Here is a 26,873-nt window from a genome sequence, read left to right as displayed (position 1 = left end):
AGCAATGGCTGCTGCTGCTGTTGCCCCACTGTAAACATTTTGCAATTTGCAACTAAAATTTATTATAAACAGATGGCGGCCAGGCGCAGGCGGCGAAGGCGCTGCAAAAATGTTTTGACAAATAAACACGCTGCACGCGACTTTAAAGCGCTTGGCCCAGGGGGGGCGTGAGAGTGGAAGCGGAGGCGAGGCTGTGAAGCAGATGAGGGCGCGAGGTAGCCATGTTAAGCGAGTGGCTGTGGCTGTGGCTGTAAATTCTGTAAATGCTGCAGGCAAACGCCAAGGCGGAAATAACAGTCGCCGCAGCGGCAGCGGCAACAGCGCGTAAAATGCCAGCGCACAGTGGTTCAAGGCGCTGCAGCGAATATTTGTGCATATGAGCTGTTTATGAAATTTGGCAAGCGAAACATGATTTCCGTAACTAAATAGTATTTGCAGATTTAAATAAATTCTAGTAATAGTATATTCGCATAGTCGGGTCTGCGGTTACGATGGGAAGGCGCCCTCGTCAAGCTTAATAGCTCTTAAATAATATGTACTTATTGTTTATATTTAGACAACGTATTTCGCATAGTCGGCCCACTGTGCTGGCGGTGCTGTTAATGTTTTGGTTTACTTGGCCGACGCCTGCTCATTGATTTGGCCCACGCTGATGGCGTCTTGGCTAAGGCGCTGCCGCTGATCACGTAATCGATTTTATAATACCAAATACATGTATTTATCGTATCGTATCGTACATACATATATATTGTATATACGTGCCTTTATATATATTTATGTATGTGCGGTCAGCCAGCTGTTGCCGCACTCATCTCGCTCTCGGGGAACTTTTTTGCTTTGTTTACCTGACCTTCGTCCGTGGAACTGGGCCTCCGTGCAGAAGGGCAACCCACCCACCCCCACAACAACAACAACAGCATCAATAATAAGAAGAAGAAGAAGAAGCAGAAACAGCAATGGCAACAGCAACAACAATATTAAGAACGATTTGGCTACGTCTACACTTTTATTGCTAACGCATAAAAACTTTTATGTGTTTAATTTGGAATTTTGTTATTGTTTTTATCAATCGCGTGTGTAGGTGTAAAATCGACACGTAAACAGAGCAGCAGCAGAGCAGCGCTCATTTAGAAATTGAGATGATGCTAAAGAAAAAGAAGAAGAAGAAGTGGGAGATGAAACGGCCATAAGAAAAGGCAGATGAAAAACCCAAGAATAAATTGCTAGCGTAATTAATTTGGCAGACGGCGCAATCGTTGGCTTCGTCACCAAAATTGAATTTAGCCGTGTAACACGGCTCAAATATTTGCCATAATGAAAACAACAACACAACAAAGCGATGCGAGCGAGATAGCAAGTGACGGCTCTCTCGCCATCTTTCTTTTTGTTTCGTACACTTCAATCATAAAAAATCGGGCGACCGTTTGGCCAACAGCTGCCAGCGCCCTCCCGCGAGACAATTACGCGCCTTGGCAGCTCCTCGGTTTCGCAGCTCGCCAATATATGTTTGTTCTTGTTCTTGTTCTTTTCCTTTTAATTTTTATGATGATTTTCCAAGAGCCTAAATTACTATAATAACGTCATCGTCAGCATCTCACTTTGATGTCGCTGGCGTCGTCACTTGTGCGACTTTGTTGTGGCGTCAAGTGTTGCCCCGGCTGGCTGCCGCCTGCCCTCGCCCTCGGCGTCATCTTTTCATGCTTGCAAATAAATACGTGCATATGTCTAACCGCGTTAACCCGATGCCCGAAAAGTATGTAGCAAATGAAATAAAGTCTGCAGTGCATTTGGCATTCCATGCGGTTGCCCTTGACTGCAAAGCTGTGACCGCAGCCACCAAACCCCAGGCCAGCAGGCCACACACCGTCCAGTGGCCCGCTGCAGCCATAAGATTTCTGTTTTCATTTCATTTGTGGTTTTTGGCTTTGTGCTGGCTCCAGTCCACAGACTTAATGTGAACGAATTCGTTTTAATTACAAGACTTTTGTGCAGTTTTCCCGCTAATGTCAACAGCGGCGCAATGAATGTCAACAATTCGTATACTGCGTATGTATTTGAAAATCATTTTCAATTCTGTTTACTCAACATATATTGAAGCATTCGGCAGGCGCAGTCCAGTGGTTGGCTCTGTAAGCTAGGGTATCTGCCGTTTAGCATGAACTCAATCAAAGCAATTCCAATGGATTTGTCCTTGTGTCGTCTGTTCGCTTTTGGCTGCCCCCCCCCCCCCCCCCCCCCCCCCCTCCCATTCCCGTTGTGTGGCCATTGTGTGGCTGTGCTGTTATCGCAGCACAGATTTTGGCGACTGACTTTGTGTCAACTTAATTGACATCAATCTGTCATTTAGTAGCAGTTGCCACATAATCATATTATTACGCATACGCCCCATGGCGCCCGGGCTGAGCATGTGGGCTGCTGGCAGCGTCGCGCTCGACGCCCGGCTTAAATATTTAATTTTTGAGGGCGCCAACTTTACACTCTCCTTGGTGTTAAGCAGAACAACAACAACAACGCGACAACAACAAAGAAAAAAGTTTACTACAGCAGCAACGACAAAGGCAAACCGCACATAAAGATATTAAAACTTTTGCTTCTCGTTTTTCTGGTCTTTTTTCTTCGTTAGCTTTGCAGTAATAATTTGTTGTTGCTGTTGCTGTTTTTCTTTTTATGCCTCGTTGTTTTCCACTTGCAGCTGCTTTTTTCTCTCTTTTCGGTTTCCGTGTGCTGCTGGGCTCGACATTTATTGCTTTGGGTTGTCAAGAAATACGAAAACCCGCTGAAAACTTTAGCGTTCGCATTTTGGCCAGCTGTTTAGAGCATTTTTTATGGGCTATGTTTTTGTTTTGATCTGTGCAAACGAAATGCCGCCCCACCCTCCCTTTGACTAGTCAAACTCTCTAATTTATGGGCATTGAAATTTTGCGGTGTTTGATTTGTGGCCGCAACTTGTTGAACTGTCATTGCGTTCGCTGTGTGCCAATGTATGATTGTATTATTTTATTTAATTCTGTATTATTTATTTCTCTCCTCTTGCAGCGCTCAAAGTGAAGCTGATGGTGCGACGGCCGCACTCGCAACTTGTCGAACAGGGCATTATACCATGTAAGTGAGCCACGCTGCGTATAAGAATAAGAAATCTGACTTTGGCCTAGCCAAATCGATGAATAGTATTGAAGAGACGCCGCAGAGAGCACACATTTGAGCCACTTATGTGCTTCAGCGCCGCAGCCGGCCAGATGTAAGAGCCCGGCAAAAGGATATGCAAATGCGTGCGCATATTCAATGGGCTCCTTATCAAATTTATGCGCGACGCCACAAAAACTTGAGCGAATGCAAACGGAAGAAAGTCGAAAAGAATCAACAAAATACGCGAATTTACAAACCAATTCAATGGGCCCAGCGAAAGTGAATTTGAATTTGAATTTAAATGACAAATTTTCGACATAGCCAACAAAATAAATAAGTAAAATAAAAGAGAAAAATAAATGAAATAATAATAATCTTAAGCTGCCTTCCAGGCGTCGCTTCAATAAACAATTTCAACTTTATTCTAGAAAGTTTTGCTGAGACTAGAGCAAAGTTGTTGATTTTGTAGTATTTTAACTGAAATTTCTCTTGCTCTCTCTCTCTCTCCCTCTCACTCGCAGCGCTCAAAACCTCGCCCGCCATCCACGAACAATGCAAGCAACTGGAGCGCGCCAAGACCAGCGATTTGCTGAAGGCCAAAATCCAACAGCGGCCGAATCGCGAAGATCTCGAGAGACTGCATATACTGGAGGAGGACGAGTGCCACATCGACCCGAGTCTGGCGGAGAAGCAGCGCATGCTGAAGAAGGCGCGCCTGGCGGATCAGCTCAACTCGCAGATACAGCACCGGCCGGGTCCCCTGGAGCTCATCAAGAAGAACATACTGCATACGGAGAAGCCCATCGAGAAGATTGTCAAGGAGGGCTTGGTGCCGTTCAAGGCAACCAGTGAGGGCCTGCTGACGCGTCCACAGCATCCGCACAGCTATGTCACCTTCGAGGAGGACTCGCAGAGCTCGGAGAGCGACACGCGGCAGACGCCGCCGCGGCTCGACGAGCTTATGCCGGCGGCCACGGCGGCGAGCAGCAGCGGTGCAGTGGTGCCCGCCGAGCCGCTCACATCGGCGCCCAAGGATATGCTACAGGCTGCAGCCGCCTCAGCGGGCATTGTGACTGTGGCGCTGACCACGCCCACTTCGACGACCAGCAACGGCGGCCAGTTGGTGCTCAGCGTAATGCCCTCCATCCAGCTGCTGAATACGACAGATTGTCACATGGGTGGTGCTGGTAGTGGTGGTGCAAGCCATATGGTTGGTGCACCGCCGCCACCACCACCGCCCATGCCTGTTGGCGGTGCCATCAAGGTGAAGCAGGAGACGGCCAATCTGTTCGAGGAGCTGTGCCAGAGCGTGGTCGGGCCAACAGCCAGTCCGGCCAGCAGTCACATGCTGCCCATGCTCGCTTCACCCTGCTCCTTGGGCTCCAGCACGTCCACACTGAGTCCGCTGTCTTCCATTGCATCGCCGCCGCCGCCGCCGACGCGACTGCATCTGCAGCCGGTGTCCAACAAGTCGGATGCGCCTGGCAAGGACAAGAATCGCAAGAAGTCCAAGTCGAAGCCGGTGTCCAAGGCGCGCACCATCAAATTCCACGAGTATAAGGGACCACCCAGCGCCGCGGGCCAAGCCCAGGATCAAGCGCAGTCGGATCAGACGACCTCCTATCAGCTGCTCCTGGAGCAGCAGAACTATTTGCTCAAGTTTCTGGAGAGCCTCAACAAGAACCAATCCATACTGCCCGCAGCCAGCGCCACCACAGCCACCGCCAACAGCTCCATCAGCACCACAGCCAACAGCATCACAGTGACCACCAAGACAGTGCCTGCGCTGGCCACATCCATCACAACAGCTGCCGCGCCGGCGCCCCTCACGTTGCCCAACACCATTTCCATCACCAGCACCACGGGCAATGCGCCGCTGAAATTCGGGGATGCCTCAATGCTAACGGCACCGTCATCAGCTGCCCCAACGCCCGCACCACCAACTCTGTCGCTGATAGCCACACAGCAGCCAACGACAGCAGTTGCAGCAGCAGCAGCAGCAACGGTTGCCCCGGCCACTATGCAGCAGCAACAGCAACATCCGCCGCCGTTGCCTTCGCCAGCGCTCTCGGTGAGCTCCTCCATACCGCCCAGTCCGGCCAATAGCTATGCAGAGTCCAGCAGTTCCATCACAGACCTGACGCGCCTGGAGAAAATGAAGGTATCCGACCTGAAGCAGCATCTGAAGCGACGCAATTTGCCCGTCTCGGGGCCCAAGCCGCAGCTGATTGAGCGCTTAAAGCCCTACCTGCCCCTGGAGCCCATCGAGTGTGGCACGCCAGCCAGCGCGCCAGCAGCTGCCACAGAGGTCATCACCATTAGTGATGCGATGGATACCAGCAATTGTGGTGTTGGCGACGTGCAGGCGCCGCCAGTGGCAATGCTGGTGGCCGAGTCGCCCGCCAGCACCATGGAGCACGAGCACATGGATGTCGTGCAGCAGCTGGACAGCAATCACGCGATGACGCTGCAAACGATTCTGCCGCCCCAGCCCCAAACGGCCACCATCATTCAGAACGACGAGCTGCTACGTCGGCAGCAGCGCAAAATCGACGAGTTGCAGCGGCAGCTGCAGCGCTCCCAGCAGGAGCTGCAGCAAATACGGCGCATGCACCAGCATCAAACGGTCACCGCGCAGGTTGTGAACGCGCTGCCCTCGCAGCAGATTACGCTGATAGCCACTACGGGCAATGGGCCGCAGCAGACGCTGACGGTGTTGCCACAGCTGGAGAAGACGATACCGGCCAAGGTGACCGTGAAGCCGGCAGCAACGGTAACGCCAACTGGCAAGCTGAACGGCGTGCACGGCAGCAACAGCAGCGGTCAAGGCAAGAAGTCCGCCAACATCAGCGGCATTCAGGCCAACAGCAATGGGCAGCAGCAGCCGGCACCCATCAGTCAGAAAATGGTGGTCAAGCAGCAGCTGGAGGCGAAGATACAAAAGCAAAAGGCGGCCGCTGCTGCAGCAGCACTACAGCAACAACAACAGCAGCAGCAACAACAACAGCAGCAGCAGCAACAGCAGCAGCAGCAACAGATGCGTTTGCTTACGCAAAAGACACAAACTGTACTCATTCCATCCAACAACAATAACAACACCACAAATAGCGCATCCAAGCTGCCAGGCACGCCCACAAAACAGTCGAACGCCGTTGCTGCTGCGCCTGCTGCCGGCAACACATCAACAATAATGCTCGCGAAGCCAGTTACGACAGCAACAGCTGCTGCAGCGCATCCCAACAACTTGGGTCTCGTTTGGAACGAAGGCAATCAGACCATATTCCTGCTGGGGCTCAACGATCAGCAGATGACGGCGCACACGCTGGGCAACATAAGTCTAACAGCGACAACAACAACAACAGCAGCACCGCAGCAACAACCAGCAGCAGCAGCAGCATCATCTGCCACAAAGAAGCTGCTCAATGGCCATCAGCGCACAAATTCATTGCCCAGCATTGTGTTTCCCATTGATTCGAAGCAAATCATTTCGCCGCAGCAGCTGCAACAACTACAACTGCAACAGCACCAGCAGCAGCAGCAGCAACATTTTCAGCCTGGCCAACAGCAGCTCATACAGCTGGACATAAAGCCAACCACAGCGCCGCCACCGCAGTACGAGGAGGCTACAAAGCAGCTGGCGGCCAGCAAAGCAGCCGCGGCCATGGGCAACAGCATGCCGCTAATGAAGATCAAAGAGGAGCCAGTTGCATCTCCTGCGCCAGCAGCAGCAACAACAATTGCAACAGCAGCAGCAACTCCTGCAATGGGCAAATGCCAAATGCAGCGCAAGCCATCGGGCATTAAGTCTGAGCAGGTCAGCGATGTGCTGGACATACTAATCAAGCAAGGTGAGCTGCCAGAGAGCGCCGCGCTGGAGCCCATAACGCCGCTGACGCCATTGCCCGAGCTGGCCATGTTCAACGGCGTGACGCAGAGGACTGCGGCTGGCGGCGCCAGCATTGTGCCGCTGGTGCCCAAATTGGAGGCGCCACCCACGCCACAATCGCTGCCCAGCCTGGACATGGCCATGGACACCAACGACAATCACATCAGCTATGCGTCCAGCAATCAGCAGGCGAACAACGCTCATGGTTACATTGAGAACATTGATATGGCCTCGCCGCTGCAGCCCGATGGCTCGGCCATCGATGCAGAGAGCGTGGCCAAGACCCTGGACATATTCCTGGAGCAGCATCATGCCACACCGCCGCCCAGCACGCCGCCCAAGTGCAGCAGCAACAGCGGCAGTGGCTGCGCCAGCGAGAAGCCCAATAGTCCGGACGCCAAGCTCAATCACTTTGATGAGTACGAGTTGCTGGAGCTGATGTCGCAGCAGCTGGAAATGGACATTGGGGACGACTCGAACAACTATTGTGCCGGCAAGAGCGGCGACGGCATTGGCGTTGGCGTTGGCGTTGACGTTGGCGGCAACAATATGCGACGCGATCTCAATCCCAGTCTGCAGCCCAGCATCAACGAGCTGCTCGATGCCAGCAGTCCGGACAGCGTGCTCTTGAATAACAATCACGGCGGCGATGTGGACTTCGACGCGGACAGCTTTGTGGCACAGCTCAGTCAGCATGTGGCCGCCAGTGCCGGCAGCAACAGCAACAGCCACAGCAACAGCCACAGTCACAGCCACACCAACAGCAACAGCAACAACAATAGCAACACTTCGGTGGCCGTGGAGTGCGGCGGCCCCACAAATGGCCACTACAACAGCACCCCGATGGACGTGTGCGACGACTTCGAGAACACACTGAACTCCATAATGCAGGCGGTGACCCAGCCCCAGGCAGTTGGACACGTCGACTACGCTGCGGCAGCAACGGGCATGGCCAACGGCATGGGCAATGCCATGGACAGCGGTGGTGGTACAGTGGATGCATTCAATGCCACCGGCGACATTTTTGACTTGTTCAATATTGACGACTACAAAATGAGCTGGGCGGCGGGTGATTTTACCGTATAATAAAAGGCACACACACACACACATACACCCACACATACAAAACACATTGAAATGGGCCAATAATTTGGACAATCCGGTTGCTTTGCCCATCAAAACGATCCTTATGCAATACACGGTATGAATACTCGTGTGGCTCACTGTTCTCAACACAATTCCTGTAAATTCGTTTCGAAAAATACGCAAAAGTGAAAAACAACTCTGAAAAGAAATCCTATTTATTTTCTAAATGCATTTAAAACATTTGAAATTGCAAAACTTTACTATTTCCAATATATAAAAGAACATGAAAATGAAAACAAAAACGAAAAAGAAAAAAAAAAACACATACACAACTAAAGCCAAAATTGCCGGGAGAGTTAGTCCAAAAAACACTCCACTATATTTCTGAACCCTTTCCTATAAGCAGCAGCAACAAACAAAAAAAAAAAAACACTAAACTTTATAATAAAGCAGCCAAAATGTGTTGGAAAACGCATGAAACAAACTAAAAATATTTATACATAGAAAAACATAAGAAAAAATGTTGTAAAGCTCGATAAAAAAAAAATGTACATGTTTCTAATTAAGGTCATTCCAATTTGAAAATATCGCGAGTGAAATCTAACTAAAAGTCTACCAGAGAGAAAGAGAGTACGAGAGAGCGAGCGAGAGAAGTGAGAGCATGAATGAGATGATTTACGGATGATTATGATAATAATGATGATTGATGATTGATGATTGACATTGTTGTTCAGCAATGAGATTTGATTCAGATGAGCAAGTGAAACGCAAGAAAAAAACAAAAAAACAAAAAATATGCGACAAATGTTTTGTCATTGCTAAAGAAAAAGAAAAGAAAAAACGGAAAACAATTAAAACACATTCAAGAATTTTGTTTTAAGTTCTATTTAAAATGAAATTAAACTAAAATATAATAATAAAAGAATCATAGAAACTAATTTAATTACATCAAATTAAAAAATTATTGTAAACAATTTGAAAAGTATTTCCTACAAGGAAAGAAAAAGCCTTTAAAGTAGTCGAAAAAGAAAAATGAAACTAAATTTAATTAAATCAATTAAAGTAATTCATTTAATGCCAATTATTTAAACGCAATGAGCTAATTATTTTGCAAGGAAAGAGCAAATTCCGTTACTTAAAATAAATTTTAATAACAATTTCTTTAGAGCGGCACGTACTTTAAACCAGATTCTAACTTGTTAACTGAAACTTAAATAAATGGAAAATCGAAATTTGTAATGTTTTACGAATAAGCAATTTTAGTTAAATACATTTTGTTTAAGTGTAAGTGCAAATTGAGAGCATGCTTAGCATTCGGACATATTTATAGTGTTTTACACACTCGCAAATAGAAATAAAGAACGCAAATGCAAATCAAATTGAAATTTGAATAAAACTGAACAATTGACATATTTCAACAATTGACAGAGTAAAACTAAACTGCAAATGCAAAATATAAAATATCAAAAAACAAAATACAACAATAATAATATTAAACCTAATATATACGCCTATACATATAAATATATATATATATTTTTATATAAGTAAATTACTTGATATACTTTATTTAAATGTAGCCCTAAGTCCAGCGGCGATAAGCAAAATCAACATCAGCATCAGCAACAATTCAATTAACACTCGTTTACATTTGCAATAATCCATTTAGATATTCATGAAATTGCAACTGATTGACAGTGCGTCGATAATGCAATTTCATGCTTAACATAAAAACACATTATCATCAATGCGCTTGAAAAAATGTTTCCATTATTATCAATTCATTAATTAATTTAATTTAAAACCACAAAATACAAAAAAAAAAGAAAGAAAAAAAAGAGTTTGCTAAAAGTTTACTTATTGTTAGGCGCCTGACAGGCGCACAGAATTTAATTATTATCAATAACTAAATTTATTGTTTTTTTAATGCTTAATTCAATTGCATAATATATATAAATTTATATACATATACATATATATATCTACTTTAATGTTGGCTTAAACATTTTATGTGTTGCGTTTAAAATTTAATTTAAATACAATACAAAAACAAATCAATAAAATGCAGTGCATCAATTCTATGACTTCATAAAAGCTGTGTCTGTTCTTTTTTTTTTCAACGGCATGAAAAGAAACACAGAACTTATATTATTAAATATAACAAGTGATATACATCTACTATATATACATATATACATACATACATATAACTGTGCAAGAAATTATTGCGTAAATAAAAACTTTATTCATTTTTCCAAAGTGCATTTCGTGAACTCAATGCGTTGTAAGCTTCCAGCTTTCAGCTAACAGCTTCCAGGTGCTGTCGAATAAGTTAAGAGCAGTCAGAACCAAGTTCTAAAGTTGCGCACCATTAAAGTCAACAAACAGTGCGTGTAGAGCATTAAAATCTGAATCAATGGCAGAATAATGCGCTCTCATAATGACTTGATGGCAAAGCCAGCCGCAAGCAGCGGCAATAATAATAATAATGGCTACAAAACAAGGCTTATCATTAGCCCAGACCGGAGCGGCCATTGCCTGATTGGTGGGCGGCACATTTTCGGCTGGGCGTAACTGGCAAACTGGCTAACTGGCATTCACAGATGTTGTATTTAGTTTATTTTCGGATGCGAAGCGAAATAAGCTAACAATATGACGCAAAATTGCAGCAGCACAGCAACAACAATGGCGAACAATTTGGACGGCTGCCAAGCAGCTCAAAGCCAACATAGAGTAAGACAGATGTATAAATACATACATATATACATATATATGTACTTATATAGTACACACTTGAGTGCGGAGAGTGCCAGAGCACAATGTGCTTTTATAATGAGCCGCAGTGCTTAGCAACCCGAGGAGCAGTCGAATCCTTTTAAGCCAACGGCAATCAACTCGTGCAATCGGAATTGAAGCATTTCTATTGCCGTGTCTGAAATTCAACTCGAAACTAATTAGTTGGCAACTTTAAAGCAAACTGAGAGTATGAGCATTTTAATTAATCTACCAAAAATTCTTCCTCTTTTAGCAATGCTGGCAAAGCCAAAAACAAAAGTTTGCTTTATATAATTTATATTTTATTATGAACGCATTGACACGCCCCATAATTATTAACGCCAAACGAGCATTGCTGTTGTTGCTGTAGCTGCTGCTGCTTGCCACAATATGTGCCAGCAACAGTTGCCACAGCAATGTGTCATGCCTCATGCACACACAGCCAGAGCTGGCAGAGCAAATAAATTTATGCACCCGGCTTAAATTGGCAAGGGCAACTACAAATTTGAACTCCCATTTAAATTGTTTCTGTTTTCATTTGACGGATTGTTTTATTGGCTATCTTGAACAGAACTAAAATTTACATGGGGACGTTACATTTATAAATTTTCGTTACACTACAATTTGTCAAACTTTGGATTACTACTTATGAATGGATATACGTGTAAGTCTTTTTTGAAAGCACTTATGTCTGTGATGTGGGCAGGATTATCGCAGTCGCCAATGAACTCCAGGCGAATACGATCGCCGATCTGTTCGAAGAGCAGCTGCTCCTCGGATATGTTTCTCTGTACCTCATCGAGCAGCATAGCCAGCGAGCCGGGCCTGCGGCCCAGGCCGGTATTAGACACTTGTCTGGCTGCCACAGCATCGGCTATGGACTGAGTCGTCGAGACCCTGGACACGGAGGATGCGCCAATCACTTGTACAGAGAGCTTACGCAAGTTGTGCTTATCATAGTTCACTAGAAAGTCGAGCACTTCCTTCTTTGTGAGGCCGTTTAAGGTTTGTATTTGCATGTCGGTGCGATTAAAGAAATAGTCCATGCTGACTATTTCGCTCCAGTTGCGCACGACCTCTTCGTCCAGGCTATAATCAGCCAGCTTTTTGCCATTGATCAACGTTGTGCGAACGTCTTCGAACTCCTCTTCTGTCAGCTGTTCGATTAGGCGAGGCATGCCTGCACGGAACGCCTCCAGGCGCTCCTCCACATGCTCAGCCTTGTGCTTGTTCTCTTGGGTGTTGATGTTCAGTATATAGGCCAGAATACCGTAGCCGATGCGCTGGTACATGCCCAGGCTGTAGCCGAGCTGTTCCTTTGTGCGCAGTTGATTGAAGAAGGGCTCCTCGACAACCAGATCAACCAGATCCATCAGACACTCCATTCGCAGGCTGCAGGGTCCAATTTGATAATAGTTGCTAACGATCGTATTGGGATCGTCCTCGTTTAGAGTTTTCACGCGTAAAAAGTGCTCGCCTAGCGGCAGCTGCACCAGCCGATTGTGCTGCTCTCCCAGATTCTCGATCTTTTCGCTGCGGAAGTTGTTCTGGACCTTCCTCATGATGTCGCGCGCCTGCTGTTCGGTGAAGTTGCCTTGAATCAGGCCCTGCACGTACATTTTCTTGTGAAAGGTATCCTTGAAGTTCTGCACGTGATCCACGGTGATGTTTTCCAGCGCGTGGTACTTTTGCATCAGGTTGAAGCGCATGTGCTCCAAGACTGTGAGACGCAGATCTAGGTTCAGCGAACGCCCCGTGATCAGGGCATTGAAAATCTGTCGCTTCTTCAGCTCCTTGAAGGACACCACTTGAGCGGGATCTACGGTCATGTTTTGCATGACATTCATTATGATCTCCAGCAGCAACGGCAGCTTCTGGTTGTAGCCACTGACCCGCAGCACCAGGCCCTTATCTGCCGTGTCCAGGCCATAGGTCAGGCCAGCGACCAGCGCCGGATACAATTGCTCGGCGATGCAGAACTCCACCAGGTAGGTGTACAGCACGCCCGACATGTAGTCCTGCGGGCTCCTGCGCATCAGGGGTGTTATGAGGTACAGGTTTACATAACCGTCGGGAAGCAAAAACGTATCATCTTGTCGAAACCAGAGCTCACACAGATCGTCCTTGATGAGCGCCTTGGGTCGTCGGGGCACGTGCGGTTTGCCTGCCTGTATCCATTGGATCGTAAAATCAGTTGTTATGAACCTATTCTGTTCGGGTATTCTCAGTTCCGGATGCGGGGGAGGATTTGTCCACATCTCCTGCCATTTGGCGGGCATCTCGATGGTTGTGTAATGGGTTCCGAACCAGGGCTCCATCTGATCGTACGACAGATGCTCGTACGGTATATGCGACGAGATCATAATGTTGAACCGGAACTCGCTTAGATGCTGCTTTACCACCCCTATTGCGTGCTCATCGTATTCGAAATACAGCTGCGTGCCGGTGAGCACATCTTTGGCTGGCAGAAATCTCAGCGCCTCCACTATACTCTGCACATTGTCCATGGAAGGTATTTCAATTTGAAACCGAAAATTTGTGTCCGCGATTTGCTTCATTTCGGAATAGCTGGGTGCTAACGTGTTGCAGTCGTTAAGCAGGCGTATCCAGGCAAAGGTGGCAGCCATCACATCATCCAGGTGCTCGAATCCCTCGTCCGTTAAATAGATGGACACTGTGAACAGGGAGTAAATCGAGTTCGTGTCGAAGCTTCCCCCACCGACGCCCGCTATTACGCTCATGCACCAGAGCCGACGTCGCAGATAGGCACACAGACTGCCGACACCTTCGTAGCCCAGCAGCTGGGAGAGGAATGCGTCCGGCTTGCATCTGTAGTACTGGCGCATGGGAGGCAGCACCCAGGTGATGTCCACCTTGCAAACATCCTCCACAGGCTGCACCAGCAGCACCTCCTTAAAAAACTTCTCCCGGAAGGCATTCCTATAATTGAATTTGGAGAGATCTAGTGGCGGCTCCTCGCTCTGTGGTATGCCCGCACAGTGCCGCACAAGGAGTGCCTCTAGCTCCTCCAGTGACATCTGTGCCTGCAGGCACACGGTCATGCGATTGGACCCATAATGCTTGCGCCGAAATTCATGAAGTGTCCGATGCAAGTGGTCATCGTCGACGTTCTCCTGCAGCGACTTGAGATTGCCCCAGCTGAAGGTGCTATGCGGATAGCCCTCGGTGGCCATGGCCGCCAGAATCTGATCGCGACGCACCTCGTCAATCATGTGGGTCTGCTCGAACTCCGACTGGAGCGCGGATCGCTCACGTGCCATGGAATCGATGGACATGAGGGGCTCCTTCATCAGATGCATAAACATGTCCAGAGTCTTGTCCAGATGCTGATCCTCCACCTCAAAGTAATAGCACGTATCCTCATTCTCTGTGTGGGCATTGGTGAAGCCCCCACTCTTCGTCACAAACGAATCAAAGGCATTTTCGATCGGATACTTCTGCGATCCCATGAATATCATGTGCTCCAAGAAATGCGCCAGTCCCTGGTATTGGCGTGGCTCGTAGAACGAGCCGGCGCTCATCAGCACCGCACAGGCAGCCAGTTTGCCCTGGTACTGCTCCAGCGATGAGTCGGAGCTGCCAGATCTCGAGGCCCTCGAGTGGGCCACGGACGCCTGCGAAGCAGAAGCGGACATATCGCCGGGACCGGGATCCGAAATGAGCATGGCGCGCACGCCATTCGATAGATTGACGGCACGATAGAGCTTGCGATCACCCTCGGACTTGTCAGGAATATCCATTAGAGAAACGTTCAGAGTTGCCACCTTGCGAGTTTTCCACTTTTGCCACTGTCTTAGTAAACGTCTAATGTCAAATCGATTCTTCAATGACATTCTTAGGCACATAGCACCCCGGTTAGGTATATGAATTTACCTTTGGCAGCCCACAAAGATGCAAACTGCCACATAGCCTAATAAATTATGAGCCACTTGACAGCAATTTCTATTCGAATTACTTTGACTTAATTATGATGTCAAATAAAGCATTAGAAGCTAGCTTCTGAGCATCTCAGCTTTCCAGCCTCCCACCTGCCCCGATTCCCCTCGAACCGGCATCCACGACCACGATCTGGCTCAATAGCCACAGGCCCAAGACGCGGCCCAGGCCAGCCGCTTTTTGGCGTGAAAATTCAATTAACTTTGCTGTAAACACACAAAAAGTAAAGCAACAAAAAAACAAAACAAAAAGAGAAACAGAAGCTGCCACAAACAGAACGCGATTTTGGCTGTGCTGCCCAGCCGTTGCCAAACTATTTGCACTGAATAATTTGCGAGCGGCTGGAGTTGTCGCCAGTCTTAGGCGAGGACTCGGTCTAAGGCTTAAGCTAAGGACACTAGTTCTGCCACCCGAATTGTACTAATTAAGCTCTGTCTGCCTGGCGGCAGCTAAAATGCCAAATTTAAATTGTAATGAAGCGCTGTTTGTTGCTGCTTTGTCTATTACAAACAACACCTAGGCGAACGGGTGGGGTGTGAGGGTGGGTATTACGCCATTTAGTTAACAAAGCATTTGAACATATTTCTGACTGGAGCTTGCATCTAAAGGATTTAATTAGCACTTAACTAAATTAGCAATTTCTCAAGCTGAATCAAGCTTAAACAAATTTATTCCATTAATCAAATGTATTTCCATTTCGTTTTATCTGCTAAAGCATTGACTAACTGCAGCATATTTAGCAGTGCATCTAGTATAAAATATGTGTTTGCTCCCCGCCGTATACTTTTCTCTTCATTTTTCCTTTTTGGGAATAATAGCCGCCCTTAGCTTCATTAGCACATCTTCTGTTTTGGCATATATTTAATGTAATTGTTGGTCTGCCATCAGGAAAGGGCTACGAGGCAGTGGGCAAGCCCTGAACAGCTGCTCTTTTGGTTGGGTCTGCATTAATTGAATGTCATGGCAAATGCGAAATCAGCTTAAGCCTTCAGCTGGCCCAGGCACATGGCAGCCTTTTTGACCGTTTTATGCGCTGCACTCGACGACGGCTTCAATTGCATTTGCCTTGGCTGACAGTTTAATAGAATTTTAATCCAATTTGATGACAGGCAATTAGCAATGAATACCGAATGCCATTGCAATCGAAATTTAGATCAATTTCTCTGAGGAAAAAACATATATATCGAGAGGGAAGGAGTGAAAGAGAGGGAGAGAGAGAGAGAGAGATGTATTTGCTGGGTAAATAAGCGTGCCAACTGAAGCCTTGGAAATGGAGAAGGTTGCGTATAGAAAAAGTAGAGACACTGGCAAAGGGATGAAGTGCAATTGAAATAAACGCTGCCCTATCATAAATAGGGCGAGTGGCTCACTCACTCAGCTTCCCACTAAGTCAATAAGCAGTTGAGCAGATATTTATGGCATCCATTAGATTTAAGCGCCTCTGGAGTTTTCTCAATACGGAATGGCGAACCACAATTTGTCAGCATATAACGATTTATTGCAATCATATTCTCCATTAACTTAAATAAATAAAAAAAAGTAAATATTTTAGATAATATATATAATATAATATAGCATGGTGCTCAGCTCTCTATTTGCAGCCAAATCAATTGCAGGCAATTGACTCTCCGCGGATCGATTGTCAATTCTCAATTTATTGCTGCATACTTTGGGGCGTGACTATTGAAAGTGTCGCAATGCGCTGAAATGACCGATTTGCTCGTTGCCTTTATGGCTTTCCACACTGACCAGATATTCACACAAACAAGCACACACACTTGTATATGCATGTGTATACACACACATAGGTAAATATTTGTGTACTTTGTTGCGCTCGGTTTGATTTTGTTTGTTGTAAGCTGCGAGTAGTAAAAACTTTTGCCACAGGACTCTCACGCGTGCCTCTGTATGTGGGCAAGAGAAAGACAGGGGCAACAACAGAGCGAGAGAGGCAGAGGTAGAGAGCGAGAAAACGGGTGGCGTGTGTGTTGAATACTAAAAATATTTCGTGGTTAAACAAAAACATTTGCATGAAAATGTTTTACTTTTACTTTGAGTTTCTGGTTTGTTCGCCGTGAGGGGATCGTGATGGCGTGGCAGCAGCTGGCTTACTGTTTGCATGTTGGCTATGGTTTTTGCTGGAACTGCTTGCATTGCTAATTGAAGCAGAAGTTTGCTTAAAACAACGCTCAGCTCAAGTGGACTAATATTTCATTAGGCCTGGCCCTGAAAAGTAGGCAACAGTTTTTTGTTAACAACAAACTTGAGGCTGTCATTGGGGCAGGGAGCTATCGCTCGCCATAAGCAGTGAGCGGAACAAACTTAATCTGAAAAAATCAATCTGCAATAAAAATGAAATTAAGAAAGGCCTCGCCAAAATGGCAGACAGGCCCAGACATGGCCAAAGTAGCGAGCAAAGGAGATACATAAATGCGCCTTATGTGCGAGAATGGCGGAAATGGCGAATGTGGAGAAACGGTGTCTCGGAATATGGTTGAATGGACGCAGCGACCCTCAGGTATGCGCCTGGATTACGCGGCATTTCGTGCGAGTGGCGGGCATAAAGGCGCGAGCACTGCCGTGGCTGAGGCATCCAAAGGATATTCATAAATAAATATCTACAGGCATACAAATTGATAAGCTGACAGCCAGCGCTACAAGGCTTTGGGTCTTCACTGGGTCGCCAAGTACGGGCGAAGGTGCGGGTCCGGCTCCGGCTCAGGCGTCTCGCTGTCTGTCACGACCCAAAGGCAATCCCAACAACAGCAACAACAACAACAATGGCTCAGCATCTTAATCGACACACGCTGCGTACCTTTTGCCATGTCCTTCAAACGGGAGCAGAGACAAACACACCCTCGCTGGCTACCTGTAAACACTGCGAACGCTATGTGAATTCGCTTTTGCAGCTTTCTAATGGCCGCTCGTCCTTCAACAGGCGCTGCTCCTTTCACACGCAACATTTCTTTTCTTTCGTCTTCCTTTTTTTATACGTTGGCACATTTTTCTGCTGCCTCCTCACTTTTTCTTCGTTTTTGCTTTTTCTTTCTTTTTGTTTTTGTTGCTGCTTTCGTCCTTTCTTTGCGCCCATTCAATTTTATTGTGCGCTCTCAAATTGTTTTGGTATTGAGGCTTTAAGCACGCGACTGTTTGTAGGCCCAACTGCCAGCCTACGAGCCTCCCTGGCACCCCGTCCACCCGCTGCGGCCCAGTCGACCGAGCCAACCAGCCAACCAACCAACCAGTCAGCCAGTCAACTGGCTTTCCCCTCAATTTGGTCGCTGCTGTTGTTGCCATTGTGTTTGCCTTGTGTGCGATGTTTCTTGTGCTTGTCGATGTTTTTGCAGGCTTCCAGCATATCCTGTTGCTTGCAAAAACGCAACCAGTTGAACATTTCCAGTCGCGCTCTCCGGGCTTCGGCTCTGCTCGGCCCTCGTCTCAGTCTCTCTCTCGCTCTCGTTCGCTCTCACTCTCACCGTCTCTTTTGCTCTTTCGCTCACGAACCGTCTGTTGCTGTTGGTAGCGCTTGGCACATGTTTAACGCGCAATTATTTTGGTCCTGTTGCGCTTTTTTCTGAGCTTGTGTGCGTGTGTGTGTGTGTGTGTGTTTTGGTCCCACTGTGTGCCTTAGTTTGTGTACGGAATGAACACAAAGCCAAGTGGAAGTTGTCAAACGCATTGCCCAGCCATTGAAATTGGCTAGTTAGAGAAATTAAAATGTAATTACAGCTTTTCAAAACTTTGATTAGATTGGAATGAAATACTTGAACCGTTTTATCGACTAACTTATTTAAGCAAGAAATTAATTATTTTCTATTCTCTATTTTTAGTATTTTATTGAATCAAATTACAGTATATAGAAAATATTAATATATATGGATTCAAATTGCATATTAAATATTAATTACATTTCAAATTAAGATTAAATATTAATTTGTATTGTACTTTGGTTACGCTGTTAGCCAAAGGCGCTGTTCACCTTGGCGTATACGCAACATATACAATATCCTAGCATGCAACAATTATGAAAAGAAAAAACTCTCCACATGGCGTGCTGTTCTGTGTAGACAAAGCGGAACGTGCAGAGCACGCGCACCTAACGCAAATGCGTGGGCAGCAGGAGGCGGGGCCCCAATGCATAGACATGGACGCGCTGCTGCATCCTGGGAAATCGCTTAGCTGTTGCTTTCGCGTTGCGACGCTGTTTGCAAGGTGGAAATTGATATTACTTTTTAATGCTGCGCCAGCTGGTTTCACGCCGAGACTGAGACGAGACGAGACGAGACGAGGCGAGCCGAACGGCACACACAAACACGGGACGACTTTCCAATGGCACGAAGGTGCGTGGGAGAGCGCACGCCACTAAGAGAGGCCGAAGCGAAGCCGTCAGCAAAGCACTTGACTGGCTGTGGCCGCAGCAGCTGAGCGTCGTCACAGTTCGAGTTGAGCCGTTTCGTGGACAGGACACAAAACGCGGAAGCTGCCTCAGCACTCTGAAGCAGTCTGTCAAGCCAAGCAGCGTTTGAAGGCGCCGCGTTCTGCAATGCTTTCTAATACTCTAGCGTCAAGGTGTGTGGCGTGCCTGTGTGTGTGAGAGACGGTGAGCTAGCGTCGAAGTGTGCGTGCGACTGCGAACGCTCTATACATGCGTTGGTGTGTACGTGTATGCGTGTGCGTGTACGTGTGCGTGTGTGTGCGTGTGGGCTTTTGACCAAACAAAAACCCAGCTACTAATAAAAACGCACACCAAATACGAACAGCAACTTTCAAGTGCCAAGCCAGAAGTGTTGGAAATTATACTCCATTCTAAAATTGCCATCAAAGAGCCGCGCGTACAAACCCTCAAGTGCAAAGAGTATAGCATCGAGTGTATATGTGGTATATGTACACAAATTGATACAAGAGATAGCACACATGGCCGTAACAAAGCCAAGTTGGTAGACTCACCATTAGCCAGATCGCAACAGGACTCAGAGCAGGTAAGACTCAGCTAGCCACAATAGCATTGACCATTTCTCTATGCTTTGCTCTCTGTTTGTGCTCCATTTTTGTCCGTGTTATGATTTATTTTGGTCTTGTCAGCAATTGTTGAGAACCTAATAAAGAGCGCCTGTGAGCCAGTGCTGCCAACAAATAGTTTAATTTCCGGCGTGGTCGTCATCGGGCGCACGTCCGGTTTCAGTTTTTATTTCCGCCAGTGTCGCATGCGCTCGCCCTGGCTCACACATAAATCTATTTAATGTTCTAACTACGCGCATTCAATTCCTTTTCAACTGACATAACTCATTTCGACGGCTCGACGGTTCGACGGTTCGACAGTTTGACTGTTTAGCGATCGACATGAAGTATTTCGCATTGGTTATCGATTTTCTGACCAAATTCGCAAGGCGAATGTATTAGACAGGCTTAGTGTGGCTGCTGCTGCTGCTGCTGCCTCTGCTGTTGTTCCCCATTGGGCACCTACGCGCAGGGATTAGCAGAACAAAAGCCCCGAGCTGCTGGCCCAAACGCCTTCAAGGGCCGAATAAAACCAGCTAATGAAGCAAGAAATTGAAAACATTACCGAGGCGATTAATTATTGATACTTTGATGTTTGGCACCGCCTCGTCTGGCGTTCTATGCTTTGTTAGATAATTAATTTATAATTAAGTTAGTAATTTGGCAGGCAACAGGCGCCAGTTCAACAGTCCTCACAGTCCTCACAGTCCTTACTCCTTAGTCCTTAGTCCTTAGTCCTGAGTCCTCAGTCGACAGGCGCCAGCGGCTTAACTCGACTCGTCGATGGCACTTCAAAAATGTTGCCTTTGCCCCAAATTAATGGGCTTTAAGTTGTGTCCAACAGCTGTGCGGTCTTCGATTAAGACTTTCTGTACGTGACTTGCCTCGCACTTCGATGACAATCAGCGACGGGGTCTATGAGGCCCGGCAGTGAGTGGACAACATCAACGGGCAACGTCCCACGTTTGTGGGTCCCCCAGAGTAACATTTAGTGTGGGCGTGAGAGGTGGGCGGTAGTGGCACTGAAACTGTCATTACTCTTGGCCAGCTAATCCCCCAGCGATTTGGTGCGCGTCTGCACCTGTCCGGGCCGAAAAGTCTAGGGCCAAAGTGTTTTTATGGATGCCATTTTAATTTAGATGCTTATCAATCTGTAATAAGCGTTTTGTGCTCACCCACATTCAGGTCAGAGATATTACAAAATATAATTATTAATGGTTAAGAGCCAATTTAATTTGAGTGCCCGCTGCTACGCCACAGCTAAAAGCTATATTACAGGGGGGAGACATATTTCGAAAGCGATTCATTTGCGGCTGTTGCGCTTTGACATGGCGCGGCATAAACAACTCCATGTATATATATTTGTATAAAATATATATTTATTAAATTTACTTAGCCTTTTAGGGGACGATTTGCATAAATTTCTGGCTCATTTTGTTGGCAATTTATATGCGGCAGCGAGTGACACGTGCGATTTAATTGAATGCAAATAAAATACGCCATAATACATAATATGACAAGCCGTAAGCCTGACAGCACCAGTTATACATGATGACAGCTCGCTCCATGCACAGTGAAAGAGAGAGAGAGATAGATAGAGAGAGGGAGAGCAAGCAGTGCCTGCCATAAGATATGTCACTAGTCTGACAGGCTGCCCATCTTCCAGCATTTAATGGCATTTTAAACTACTGTCCCTCACTCTCTCACTCTCACTCTCACTCTCGCACTCTCACTCACTCAGTCTCTCTTTGTGCCTTATCTGTCTATTTATATGCAGAAGTTTATTCGGCACATATATACATATATATTTTTATACATGTGTAGTATATACATTCATTAATGTCTGCCGAGTCAAAGTGTTTAAAATGTTGTACACGCTTGGGGCACATCCCTGAGCTCCTGTTGGATTAGGCCACAGCAAAACGTGCGTGTGGCGTGTATATATGTATGTGTATGCGTGTATGTGTGTGTGTGTGTGTGTGCGTGTGCCTGCTCTGCTGCTTTGTCGTATTTTAGCTTTATATATTAAGCAACAGCAAAAATTAATTAATTTCCACCCAAGCATCAAGCCAATTGTGTTGTCCCACAGCGCTTCTTCAGCTTAAAGCAACACATGTGTATATACATATACATTCATTCTATTCATTTATGTATATACATCCAAATCTCTCACTTTAGGGAACGCCTTGTGCAATTGCAAATTGACACTTCATTTGCACAAATTTTTAATAAACCAAACGAGACGCTTGGCTCTGTTTTATTGCACACTTCTGGCTGCCATGGCTAAAAAAAATTCCGTTGGCCATGGGCAGCGCTTTTTCGACTTTGGCCGCAGACACAAACATTTATTTTAAATTTTTAAATAACTCACATATTTGTCGCTCACATATTTATTTTGTGAATATATAAATTTTCGCTTTTGTGCTGCATTTCACTTGATTTTTTTCCATCGTTTCGCCTCGTTTTTGCGAGAACTTACACAAATTGTTTGGCTGTCGAACACAGTCACTCACACACACACACACACACACGCACAAACACAGGCGGGCGTGCTCAGGGAACACACGCAGTAAGTGAGTGGAATTTAATTAATTTAATTTCGTTTGGCATGCCCACTCGTGGTGGGCGTGGTCAGGCCCAACAAAAAATTCTGCCTTTTGCAGTTTATTATTCATGCGAATGGGTAGCTCTGCGCAGGCTTATGCAAAAATCAAACGGCTTCAAATGAAAAGTACGCACACACACACACACACCCAAGCGCACCCCAACATACACTCCCTACACTCCCTACACACACACACACATAAGTCAGTCATGCAATCAGTTTTCCACTTGTCGTTCGCAGTTGCTCTCACTTTCTACTATTTACCAGCAGCGCCTCTGCAATTTTCAATTAAAATGTTCGCTTGAAAGAAAAAAAATAAAAATGTGGGTAGCTGCATTTGCATATGTATGCAGCTGCAATCGAGGCCCTTTGGCAACAAATTGTTGGCTTAAATTATTAAGACGTGTCCCTTTTTAGCGCTACAGATTTTCTTGTGCCTAGCATAATAACATAATTTCCATATAAATGCAAAAGAAAATCCGCCCGGACGCAAACAAAATGTAACAAATTTTACAATTTTCATTTCGTGTTTGGGCGCCTCAGCTGGATTTGCTTGGCCGACGGCTGTTGGCATTGCCATTACCGTTACGCGGACTAAACCTAATATCCGGCAAATACAAGCACACACACACTAACAGAAAGGCAGGCGGCCAAAGGTGGGCTGTTTACATTTTTGTTAAACGCGTCCCTGACCCATGTCCACCTCAACGCACCCAGCCCAATTCCAGCTGTGTCTATAATCTCGCCAAAGCAGCTGATAATGGTTTATGTTAGCTAATGCAGAATACCTCCTCTCTCTCACTCGCACCCTCTCTTTCCTTCTCTCTCTTTCTCTTTGGGTAAACACAAGCTTGTCGCATTGTTTAACTGCCCGCAGTGGCTCTGCAGCAAAATTGTAATTTTTTGACCTTTTCCATAGTTTGAAGTGGATTTCGGGATTGGATTTGCGACTGCAGGTCTAATGAAATGTTCGAGATGAGGCGGACTGAGACTTTGGTCTTATGATATGATTAATGTAATTGGCGCCCGGGGGCACAATTTGGCATTTGTGATCCGGTGTACGCTCGCACTCTGCGCTGCCAATGATTAATGCATGCATGATGAGCTGAGCAGAACTTAAGCAGCATAAAACAAAAATATAAATAATAAATTGTGCAAAATTTTTTACTAAATGTAAAGTTAAGCATGCACAACAATAATATAATAAAGACGGAGATGGATGGCAGCGCAGCCAAGTTTTGACAGCGCCACGCCAAGGCACAGCTCCTCCAGCCACTGTGCAGTTGTTACACCCCCGCATAGGCGGAGTAGGGAGTGGCCAAGGCCAGCGCGGCCCCGGGCGACTTGTTTGCTTAAAGTTTTACGCAAATTTCTACAAATTTTTTCAGCAGTGCTGGTGCTGCTGGTGTTTTCTTTTCTATCTGCTTCTTCTGCCTGCTTTCCTTCCTCCATTTACTTGCTCGTTTTTTGTGTTGGCTCGACCACGGCGCTGAGGTTCACTGATATCGCTCGGTTACATAGCACCGCAAGCTGAAACTGCGAACTGAGCTTAGCCGAGCAACAGTTTGGCGAAAAGTTGAGACGAGCATTTATCAAACGGGCAATGCACAAACTTTTTACACTGAGAGAAACCAAAAACTAAAAATGCCAAGCGAGCGCCCCATATCAGGAAGAGCTTCTCGGGCCCCTGCCTAGAGCGAAGCATAAGCAAAATGCAATTTAAAGTGTTTACCTTAACTGTGAGCTCAAACCTAACGCTTGAAGCCAACTCAGCTGGTCATTAACTAAATCGATAATGGACGCACAGATATTACAAAATATCCTTGCCAGTGACCATTTCGAGCCACTTCGCTCCGAGTTTTTGTGGCTCTACCCAAACACGTGGCTTCGAGGGAGAAAAAGATGAAGAGAAATTTGTATTGTTATTTGTCGCTGTTGTTGTTGTTGTGGTTGCTGCTCATATGCTGAACGCAATTTACGAGCGGTTTTGTCAGTTTGCCAACTGGCGGCGCGCCCAAAAAGCCAAAGGATTGACAGTTATTAAAAATGAAACGAGGCAATTACGAGAACATTTTGTTGTTGTTGTTGTTCTTGTTGCTGTTCGCTGTTCGCGGTTAGCTGGGTGTGTTTTTCGCTGGCATGTTTAACGGCGCTTTGTTGCGCGCAGACACAGTTGACTGTTTACTTAACTCTGTGTAAGTGTGCGTGTGTGTGTGTTTGACTGCGTGCATATGCTGATTGCCAAGGCCTTGCCTTATCGCTGGCTTTAAAAAGAAAAACGAAAAAATCGGCATAACCCGAAGAAGCGAGCATTATGCTTTTCCAGACTAAGCGCTGCTTCGCTGCCAGTCAGCCAGCCAGCCTGACTGCCTTCCTGCCACGCCCCCCTTCCGTCGCTGTAAATCATATATTTTTCATATATTCGTAAGCTCGCTCGCTCATTTTTCATGGGCTGGCAAAACTGTTCGAGCGCTTTAAGCATCGTTTTTTCGTTCGCTTCGCTTTTTGTGCTTATGAAATTGAATTTTATATTTTATGCGAGTGCAAAATAAATGTTATACGCAGTCATTTTTATTCGCTAACCGGACGAAATCAAAGTCCCCAATGTGTGCTTGCTAAATGAAATATTAAGCGCATTCCAACGCCTCATATATCATTTTAGAGGGTCGACTATTCCACCTACTGTTGGTCACAGTATGCCAATTATGCCATATGGAGGCGCCAACCAAAGGGGCGTGGCAACTGGCTGTTGCTCTTTTGGGGCGGTGCGGACTGGAAGCCCGCGTTCAACTTCCGCACGGCCAGATAACGCCAAGAAGAAAAACTTTGCATAATAATGAGCAGTTTATTTAGCTACATAAGCGTGTGTGTGAGTGTGTGTGCGTGTGTGTCTGTGTTTGGCTTCCACTTTCAAGACTGTGGCATGTGTGTGTGTGTGTGTGTGTGTGGCGACTGGCTGCTGCTTCCTTGGGCCCACAACAGCCACAACAAACGACGGCAACGGCCAAAAGTTTGCACAAATTTCGTGTTGTTCTTTCATTTGGCGCAAAATTGTTGCGTTGTTTTTCTAGCTGCCGCACTTTGATCAGATAAGCACGCCCACAATCGTGCGCTTTGCCAGCTGAATTGGCGAAACAGCAACAGAGAAGAGAAATGGAAACATGCGAAAAGCAACAACCAAGTTATAAATAGAAGGGCTTAAAAATGTTATTTCTTTCTTAACAATGCATGCAAAGAAAATAATAAAGTTGCGCCCAGATAAGCCACAAATATTTGAATTATTTCCAAAGGGTCTCGAAAGTAATAGAAGAAACGAGCAAATTCAAGAAGGAGCTGCAAATCGAACTCGTTTTATGTCTGAAATCACAATTCTCGTATTGGGCGAGCATAAATTTAAGGCCAAGAGGAAATTTCAGTTTGTTTATCAACATCTGATGCATTTCGTTTGCTTTCACTATTTTTTAAATGCTGTGTTTGCTTTGCACTTTGCTTGCAACGAACGGAAGGGGCAAATGGCCCATTTGCATAGTGCTTGGCATGTGGTGCAGCCACCATAGCCACACACACACATACAGAGGCACACACAGTCATGTGTGGCAACAAGACAGTGTGTGAATCATGCTCGGCAAACGCACATCAAATTTGCATAATTTTACGCAAAGTAACATTTTGCACAAGCAAATGGCCTCCTGCCAGGCGAACGCAACAGGCCGTCCAAATGCGGTCTGCTCGCAGTGGGGCGGATGTGCGGGCTGTCAGTGGTGCGCATTAGTTAGTAGATTTTATGAGCTGTTTTATTGCGCTCAACAATGAAATCTGTTTGCCAGCCAACGCCAACGGCAATTCCAATGCGGCCAGTCGAAAGATGCGAACTACATTTGACAGTTAGCGGAAAGTTTTAAATGCTAATTAAAGATGGAACGCAACTGGCAACGTATACGCGATGAGGGTAATTTTTCAAATTGGTTAAGAATTCGAGACGTGGCAGCAAGTGCGTGTGGCAGCAAAATCAACATGTGAAACATGAGCGAGCTCCTCTCGAGCCGGAACGGCGCAAACAGTAGCACTAGGCAAATAAGCAGGAGGAATACCGGGAGGTTGCTGAGTGGGTGTGTGAGTGTGTGTGGGTGTGTGTGTATAAGCGTGGCACTGACTGACTGCTGCTGTCTGCTGTCAACTTATTAAGTCAATGTATATACACACTAGCAGCCAAGGGAGCTTCGTGCATTATAAGCATGCCTAAAAATAATTTCCCATGCCCGAAGCGTAAGAAGATGGCCCAAAAACAAACGACGGCCCCGCGCCGAATAGGGCCCGGCAATGCGCAGTAAATGTTTTCGAAAAGATTTCACAACCAAAGCGCCCAAGTGTTAATTTATCCATTTAGATAGAGTCAGCTTGATCTTATGAACTCTGAATATCTCTGAGATTCTTGTTAAT

General features: G+C 46.3%; 3 protein-coding genes across 6 annotated transcripts in view; 2 read left to right on the top strand and 1 right to left on the bottom strand.

Annotated features, from left to right (window-relative positions):
- Positions 1 to 8,535, top strand: part of Mrtf (Myocardin-related transcription factor) — a 41,021-nt gene extending 32,486 nt beyond the window's left edge. For both annotated transcript variants that reach the window (XM_018100952.3, XM_089258989.1), the window contains 2 exons: positions 3,037 to 3,102; positions 3,648 to 8,535. In XM_018100952.3, the coding sequence (XP_017956441.2) occupies positions 3,037 to 3,102; positions 3,648 to 8,098 (4,517 nt within the window). In that variant the 3' untranslated portion in view covers positions 8,099 to 8,535. The remainder of the gene's footprint in view (positions 1 to 3,036; positions 3,103 to 3,647) is intronic.
- A 2,869-nt stretch (positions 8,536 to 11,404) lies between these two features.
- LOC108652573 (nardilysin) lies at positions 11,405 to 14,878 on the bottom strand. Its single transcript, XM_018102784.3, has one exon. The coding sequence runs from the start codon at positions 14,737 to 14,739 to the stop codon at positions 11,491 to 11,493; it is 3,249 nt and encodes a 1,082-aa protein (XP_017958273.1). The 5' UTR covers positions 14,740 to 14,878; the 3' UTR covers positions 11,405 to 11,490.
- Positions 14,879 to 19,245: 4,367 nt separating this feature from the next.
- Fife (regulating synaptic membrane exocytosis protein fife) overlaps positions 19,246 to 26,873 on the top strand; it is a 55,414-nt gene continuing 47,786 nt past the window's right edge. For 2 of the 3 annotated variants that reach the window (XM_030383921.2, XM_089258990.1), the window contains exon 1: positions 19,789 to 19,809. The gene's annotated coding sequence lies outside the window, so the exon portion shown is untranslated. Of the gene's footprint in view, positions 19,810 to 26,873 lie in introns of all 3 variants that reach the window. The other variant, XM_018101991.3, reaches the window with a different exon arrangement.

The sequence above is a fragment of the Drosophila navojoa genome, chromosome 4 (genome assembly GCF_054131105.1).
Source record: "Drosophila navojoa isolate 15081-1374.11 chromosome 4, UAZ_NAV_1.0, whole genome shotgun sequence".
Taxonomy (NCBI): domain Eukaryota; kingdom Metazoa; phylum Arthropoda; class Insecta; order Diptera; family Drosophilidae; genus Drosophila; species Drosophila navojoa.
Note: the sequence above shows the minus strand (reverse complement) of the source record. Positions and strands in the feature narration are given on the sequence as shown.